Raw genomic sequence first — 8,679 nt, 5'->3', positions numbered from 1 at the left:
GTCCCGACTAGATACTGTACCCTCTTCGTCCCCACTAGATACTGTACCCCCTTCATCCCCACTAGATACTGAGCCCCCTTCGTCCCCACTAGATACCAAGCCCCCTTCGTCCCCACTAGATACCGAGCCCCCTTCGTCCCCACTAGATACTGTGCCCCCTTCGTCCCCACTAGATACTGTACCCACTTCGTCATCCCCACTAGATACTGTACCCCCTTCGTCCCCACTAGATACTGAGCCCCCTTCGTCCCCACTAGATACTGTACCCCCTTCGTCCCCACTAGATACTGTACCCCCTTCGTCCCCACTAGATACTGTACCCCCTTCGTCATCCCCACTAGATACTGTACCCCCTTCGTCGTCCCCACTAGATAATGTACCCCCTTCGTCCCCACTAGATACTAAGCCCCCTTCATCCCCACTAGATACTGAGGCCCCTTCGTCCCCACTAGATACTGTACCCCCTTCGTCCCCACTAGATACTGTGCCCCTTCATCCCCACTAGATACTGTGCCCCCTTCATCCCCACTAGATACTGTGCCCACTTTGTCCCCACTAGATACTGTGCCCCCTTCGTCCCCACTAGATACTGTACCCACTTTGTCCCCACTAGATACTGTGCCCCTTTGTCCCCACTAGATACTGTGCCCCCTTCATCCCCACTAGATACTGTGCCCCTTCACTAGAGTGTGTGCCCCCTTCATCCCCACTAGATACTGTGCCCCCCTTCAGATATCATTCATATGGGCAATTCTAAAAATTAGAATAGGCCTAATCAGAATTCCAAATGAGCGACGCATTCAGCTACGACAGGATTCCAACACTTGCCAACCTTGTGGTGGTGTGGGCAGATTCAAAGACTGCAGATATTAGTGTACGGTATGCACTTGCATTTCATGCAGTGCTCGAAAAACAATAATGGAGCTTATTATCAACAACCATACAGAGCTTTTGTTTCAGTTTTGCTCAACTGGTGGAATTTTAATAATAGTTCCCACTGATTCCAATTGCCCAAATGAGCACGAATTCCCAATGTAACTGTATGCTGGTAAATAATATCGGCCAAAGTGTTCCAAATGCTTTTTATTTTGGTTGGCACCAAATTTCCCCAGATTAAGACCTGTATTGGTTTGACTACATATTATAGATTTATACATACTGGAAAACCAGTCAGTTGAATACTAAATTTTGGGTAGGTTTTTTTTCTTTTCTTTTTTGTACACATTTTGGACATTCCGAAATAATATGCATGTGCAAAATTTCAGTTTAAATATCTGATGCTGTTTTCACATGCCTGGGGTGACCGTAAAGTACATGCACACCTTAGGCCCTCGCATTTCACAAAAACGTTTCCGGAGCCAAAAAAAAAAATTCCCCATGATTATTATATGAATACGACAATTCAAGGAAAATAATATATATATATACATATGTCATTATTTTTTCCCATAATCATAAAGACACGGAACCGAAAAAGTGTTTCACAAGAAATTTGAAATCTTATGGCCTAACACCCTGCATTTTATAATATGAACAGGCTAGTTGGTACACATCAAACAACTATGAAGCATTGAGAGAAAAAATATGTCACAAAGTAATGTTGATTTTAATATTAGCAATATCATATTATCTACATTGATATCATATTATCTACCTGTACATTGATATGTGCAGCATATCAGTTGCATGTACGTTTGATGTGATAAGATGTATAAAGTTTTGTGCATAAAGAAATTGCACAAGCATTTAGTTTTCATATTACATACATATATATAACTTATCAGGGTTTCTGCCAGAGGATAAAACGGGTTATGGTGCCAAACCCAAATTGTTTTGCAGATTTAACAAAATTAATGACTCTTATCATTAATGCATGATTTTCTTAATCCTAATGCTAAGCAACACCCATTTTCTTTCGGGGGGAGGCCCCCAATACCCTCTATCGACTGTGCAGTCTTATAAGTTATACAGTTCAAAAAGGGTGGGGGTGGGTGCATTCTCTCACTCTAGACATGTTATCAAGGTTTCTGCCAAAAAGAAATTTTTGGGTATGGCTCTATAGAATTGAATATTTACAATGTGTGTGCACATACCCAAATGGTCGCAAGCTACTGTGTCTGAAATTTTTTTTTTTTTTTTACCTAAATCTGATCCTACAAAGCTTTAGTTTGATTATTCTCGAGTCCAGTCATGATTTGCTGTCCCAGTAGATGTCTGGTAAAATTTCTAAACACCAATTAAGAATCTGACCTAAAGACTGGTCCATTGTTAGGTATTGAGGAAGTGTTTTACCGATCATGGTGATTAGGTGTGCTTGAGATACTCTCACTTCTTTATTGTCACACAAGTTGTTTGTAACAGGTAATCTACTGCTAGACTCGTACTTTTGGTAAAACAAATTTAAAGCACTGGAAGTCAAGGCATAGCGGCAATTGATTTAAGGTGCTTATGCACCATCAAAGTGCTTACTTTACGGACCAAGGGTGAAGGGGTGTTGGTACACTACGCCTTATGGCCCTGGGTAAACCCCTGAAAATGCGTATTTTAGACACAGTAGCTTGCTATCATTTGGTTGTCGATGATTGCCAAAGCTTGAAAGCATTACATAGTTTCCTCCTCAACATATCTATATAAATAAGATGTAGGGCTGGAGGTGACTCAAGGAGTCAAGCTAATAGGAAATAAAATAGTGGGGTTTTTTTTATATATTTAGGAATGCAGGTTCCTGTCACCAATAGCCTATGCTAGAATAGCCTCGTAAAATGATTTCTACGACTAAAATTATCGGTAATGAATGCCTATTAGAAAGAAACAACGTCACGTCAGTTCGCTCACCTGTTCTGCTGGGGAGATGTTAAATGACAAATGAACTCTGACCTTTTACCGCGAGTCAAGTTATATCATACTTAGAGTTAGACCTTTGAAACTGTCAACAAAAAGAAGCGTGGTTTGTGGGAGGGGCATAAAGGGAAATAACTCTACTTCCCTATATAATGTAGGTCTCAACCATGAGTTTTTATTCAGATATCTAAAGTCCTTCCCATTCGGTTTTTGTTTTTGGTAAATCATTTCAGTTTGGTTTGAAATAAGAAGAAAAGTAAAAGTGTTTTAGAAATAACAAAAAAATACTCTTTTTGTGTGCAATTTATAAAGCAATCAGTTCAGAAATAAATAAATGTTAGTAAATTCCATACTAGTATGAAAAACAAGCGTTCGTTGTACAGGAAAAACGAAATCTGTGGTAACCACCACTCTCTGTGAACGATCCCATGCTTCCAACCAGTAGGAACAACATATGCTGTGCAGGGGCAGATGGAGGATTTTTCTAGTGGATGGTTCCCTACCATACTCTGTATAAATGATATATTTCCACAGATAGTAGTAATCAGATATGTCACCAAAAGAGGGACATACAGCTTAAAAACACTAACATTGGGGATGGGGGGGGGGGGGGGTGGGCAGGATATTCATATTTACAAAATAGACTTAACTGCAACATTTGACTTTTTTTTTCCACTAGCCATCGGGCATGTTAATAGTAGTAATTTACTATACCATCACTGAATTTCACTAGCCATGGGAGTGGGCTCAGTGGGCTACCATAATCTAGAAGCCCTGTGTAAGCACGGATATAAAGCATTTTGTATTGTATTGTATTGTATTGTATTGTATTGTATTGCATTGCATTGCATTGCACTGCATTGCATTGTATTGTATTGTATTAAATATTTTTGTTGTTCCAATGGTTATAAATTATTTTACATTTAGTAACTTTTAAACAAATATTAGCTAACTTGAAACAAAACGTGCATACATTATGAACTTTTTAATTTTATTTATTTATTTATTATTGGTTTGGTGGGGGGGGGGGTTTCTTCTTGGGTTTTTTTTTTGGGGGGGTGTGGTGGTGGTGGTGGTAAATGTTGGAATCTCATTCTCCAATATTTAATGGTTACACAGCTCTGTAGGGTACAATGTAGCTATATGGTAGGGAGTTTGCTCACCTAGAGCAGTGGGTCATAGGACTGATTGCCCTTGGTGGTGTTGTTTTTCCCTGTTCCAATCAATGCTCAACGACTGATATATTAAAAGCTGTTGCTGCTGTTGGGCAATTCCATGGTGTCGGACGTACATTTCAGACACTTCAGCCAAGCATTACATGTATTGTTATACATTGTAAGAACCAACTAGGGCACCATTGTCACATATAAACTTTATTCCATTCTTATGTCGCTTTAGGTGTACAGGGGGAAATATGCATGGTGTCGGACGTATGCACACATTAAAACAATAGAGATAAACATGCTTTGTATCGGACATACATTTTTTTGGTGTTGAACGTATTCGTGTGAAATACAACGTTACAAGTTTTGAAAAACGGTCATTATAGTTAACAAACAAGATGATATTAAAAACAAAAACACAGTTTGAAGTAGGATTTATTATTTTTGTTTGAAGAAAATGAAAAAGAATTACCAGGTGCATCACAAGGGGGGGGGGGGGTACAGGGGGTGAGGATGACACACACACTCCTCTTGGCCATGTGTTTTCTTTAAAGCAGTTTTTTGGTTTTGAAAGAAACCTTAATATTAGCCATAAACTTTACTAGTTCAGTGCAAAGATGAACACCATTTAAAAATTCAAGGTAACACCCATGACTACATAGGGTAGGGTGGGGGGCAAGGTAGCCACCTTGTGACTAGTGTACAGGTATAAATGACAAGAGTCACAAGAACAATTGCCACTAGCTACATGTATGACTATGCGATGACAGCACCACAGAAACATTTCATTATTCTAAAACTAAAGGCATATAAGATGGGGGTAACTGTAGCTGTGGCATCCCCCGGTGACTAGGGACCTGAACAAGGTGCAAGAGACTATTTTAATATTTTTGCATTTATTTGTGATAAGTAACTTTATATTTATTGATTCCACACATAATCTCTGTAAAATTAACTAGAAAATTTCAAAATAGTAAAATGATGCCACTGAATGTGAAAATGGTTTCCTCAAATGTGACGTCACATTTACCATGTTAGTTGTGATCCTTTGCAAATTTTCCAATTTGTATAATTCTAGCAGTAAATGCAATTACTGGGTTTGTTATTTTGTTATGGAGATGAACAGTTAGACAGAAAGAAATGTTTTATTTAACTACGCACTCAACACATTTTATTGACGGTTATATGGTGTCAGATATATGGTTACGGACCACACAGATTTTGAGGAAACCCGCTGTCGCCACTACATGGGCTACTCTTTCCGATTAGCAGCAAGGGATCTTTTATTTGCGCTTCCCACAGGCAAGATAGCACAAACCATGGATCACTGGTCGGTGCAAGTGGTTTATACCTACCCATTGAGCCTTGCGGAGCACTCACTCAGAGTTTCCAGTCGGTATCGGAATTAAAAATCCCATGCCTCGACTGGGATCCGAACCCAGTACCTACCAGCCTGTAGACCAATGGCCTACCATGACGCCACCGAGGCCAGTTTATGAACAGTTAGATGCAAGTATAATTTTTACCTTTTAGAACATAATCAACACATTTGGCGGGAAACTGCCTTTTGCACACTTTGATAAATTCCTCTTAATTTATATGGATAAAAAAATTAATACTGATGGTCATAATTGGCTCTAGTTATTAAAAAAGTCTCCTAATATCACACTGGTATTGCATAAATATCAATACTTTGCTTCAAAATTGGAAAAAATAAACATGCTTTATGGTGTTTGACATACATACTGTCGGACGTACACTATAACAGCAGCACAGTATTGCAATTATTACATATTCAGTAATTGTTTTGACATTTTTTATTCAACCATATAAAATAAACATTGCATCTTAGTAACATTTTACAACCAGTTAGCAGAAGTTATATTTTGGTGTCGGATGTAACATATGTAAATATTATGGATAAAAATCTGCTTGAAATATAAATATATCTTTTATATGTTATGTTAATTAACAAAGGACATGTCTGGGATTATTCCTATATAAAGATTTTTATTTCTTCTCACTTATGTATAAAAAATATGCTGATAAATGTATTAATCGAATTTTTCGTAAAATATTGCTGCATTCATGGTTGATGCATTAGTTGCATTATAAGTGACTAAAACACATCTACTGAAAAAGGATTAATGTAATATTTGTACATTAGAGATAATAACCTTTCAAATGATACCAAACTTGTCTCACTTGAATGAGTTTTTTTTTTTAATGACCTAATGGCTTACTTGACCACGGAATTGCCGTTTGGTGTATTGCAAAAACCTAGATGAAAGTAATTTTAAAATCTAAATAATAAAATGTAAGTATTTCTAATTTAAATTATCAAAAACTGCTTTAATAGTGAAAATTATGTTGTAGTTTTTAAAAAAAACTAGGATCTGTCACTTTAACAAATGGTTATTTTGACACTTAATAGAAAAAACAAACTTGTAACATATAAGTTACTTCTTTCAAACTGTACTTTTCATAATTCTAAAACAGCACGTTCATCTGAGAAGTAATGGTTATCGAGACAAGCTCTAGTTATTTTTAGACAGTATTTCCCTGTTTAAACACCAGAGACTTTAGCATCTCTCTGTTATAACCTTATCCAAACCTTATCAAAATAGAAAACTTTGATCCCATTATACCATCTTATAATAGCAATACAATGCAGCACTTCTGAGCACATATTACATAGCCAACTCTGTTTGGGTAATAGTAACTAAACTGGTCATAAATTCTCATAATACGTAAGTGACAATCCATCTTGTGTTTGCGGAAGACCTAATTGAAGACGCTGAACACTTCTTACGCTTTCGTCCACTATACAACCTTGTTCGAAATACCCATTTGTCAGATTACAATAATTTTAATTGTAATATTTTACTATTTGGTGACCCAAACATTAGTCTCCTAGAAAATAATGCTATATTCAAATCTGTCGAGAACTTCATTATAAATAGCAAACGTTTTGAGATTAATTACCCATTCGCATTCTTTCTCTCTAAATTGTGACATCTAATTCTAAATAATGAATGTATTATGGTTAAAGTTAATATCCTGTTCATGCTCTTATGGTTAAAGTTAATATCCTGTTCATGCTCTTTACAGTTTCTTACTTCTATTTCCCCTCTTATTTGTAAATTGTGAACATCAGGTTATACTCATTGTTTTACTTTTATTGCTTGTAACATATTCAAATAGTAAAATGTTGGGAGAGGCCTTAATATAGCCTAACGCCTGTTGGCCAATCCTCATACTGCTACCATTGTTGAATGGCAATAAATGTTGTTTAAACCAAATGGGTGTTGCATGTTTGTAGACCAACTAAAGTTAAGAGTCTATTTTCACAGGCTCAAACTACAGTCTGTGCCTTTAAACATCAGTAGCTGTAGTTTGGAAATGTGTCAGTGAACTAGTAATGTTTGTTTCTTCTTTAGAACAAAATTAAATTTTGTTTTGTTTAACGACACAACTAGAGCTCATTGATTTATTAATCATTGGCTATTGGATGTCAAACATTTGGTAATTTCGACACATACATGTACATGTAATTAACGACCACTGGTAGTAGGGGAGCATAGTAGGTGGTTACAAGCGCCTCTTAACAATGCCAGGAGTAACTACTGAACACTCCCCAAAGTGGTCAGACTAAGCCTACAGCTAAAGCTGATGGGAAATGGCAGGTGTTCGGCATGGATAGCCAAAAGAGACAAGCATCTGTTGCAGTTGCAGAGAAAAGGACTGGGATGTGGAGGTGGACAGTGAAAGAAGTTCAAAGATGGGAGGAGCTGCCAGATCAGGAAGAAATTAGATGGAAATCAAAGGAAAGAAAGGAAAGAACAGTTGGATATAAAAAAAATTAAAAAATAAAATTAAAAAATTAATATGTATCCATACTGAAATGCTGAACATTTCACAGTATGTTTCATAAATGTGTTATGTATATTTGAAAACCACAATTTAATAATATTTAAAAATGCATATTGTGATATTGGTACGGGCGGGTAAGGGTGAATTTAATGGTTGCCACAATGCCCTAGTGATATACTCAAGTGCCCTCAAAATTTAACAGTGTCAAGGCCAAATTGGTTGTGGCTTATTTTGCTTGTTAGTAATTGGTCATTATTCTCGAGCACAACTCCTGAAAGATATTTTATTACAAAAACATTCTAGGCCTGTGCTTGATGTGTTTATTTACACAACATTCCTGAGTTACTGGGAGTGAGATTTAGCTCACTTGGTAGAGCACTCACCCATTGTTTTTTCCACATCTCAACCATTGTCCACGACAGGTATATCAATTGCCATGGTGCATGTATATGCTGTCCTGTTTGTGGAAAAGTGCATATAAATGAAAGAGTAGTCCGTGGAGTGGCAGCAGTGGGTTTGCTCTCTCAGTGCCCTACAACTGGTATATCAAAGGCTGTTGTATGTACTGTCCTGTCTGTTGGAAAGTGCATATAAAAGATTCTTTGCTGCTAATGGAGAAATGTAGCAGGTTTTCTCTATGACTATTTCGGAATTATTAAATGTTTGACATTCAATAGCTGATGATTAGTAAATCAATGTGCTTTGTATTATTAAATGTTTGACATTCAGTAGCTGATGATTAGTAAATCAATGTGCTCTAATTTTGTTATTAAATGTTTGACATTCAGTAGCTGATGATTAG

The 8,679-nt window shown here is 37.0% G+C and overlaps 2 protein-coding genes across 3 annotated transcripts in view; both read right to left on the bottom strand.

Moving 5' to 3' along the window:
• Positions 1-332, bottom strand: part of LOC121377381 (macrophage receptor MARCO-like) — a 1,256-nt gene extending 924 nt beyond the window's left edge. Inside the window, exon 1 of the mRNA XM_041505394.1 lies at positions 43-332. Coding sequence (XP_041361328.1) covers positions 43-332 — 290 coding nt within the window. The remainder of the gene's footprint in view (positions 1-42) is intronic.
• The window catches only part of LOC121374264 (putative glycerol kinase 5), a 53,719-nt gene extending 50,761 nt beyond the window's left edge, over positions 1-2,958 (bottom strand). For both annotated transcript variants that reach the window (XM_041501298.1, XM_041501306.1), the window contains exon 1: positions 2,836-2,958. The gene's annotated coding sequence lies outside the window, so the exon portion shown is untranslated. The remainder of the gene's footprint in view (positions 1-2,835) is intronic.
• Between the last annotated feature and the right edge of the window lie 5,721 nt (positions 2,959-8,679).

This window comes from Gigantopelta aegis, chromosome 1 (genome assembly GCF_016097555.1).
Source record: "Gigantopelta aegis isolate Gae_Host chromosome 1, Gae_host_genome, whole genome shotgun sequence".
Taxonomy (NCBI): domain Eukaryota; kingdom Metazoa; phylum Mollusca; class Gastropoda; order Neomphalida; family Peltospiridae; genus Gigantopelta; species Gigantopelta aegis.
Note: the sequence above shows the minus strand (reverse complement) of the source record. Positions and strands in the feature narration are given on the sequence as shown.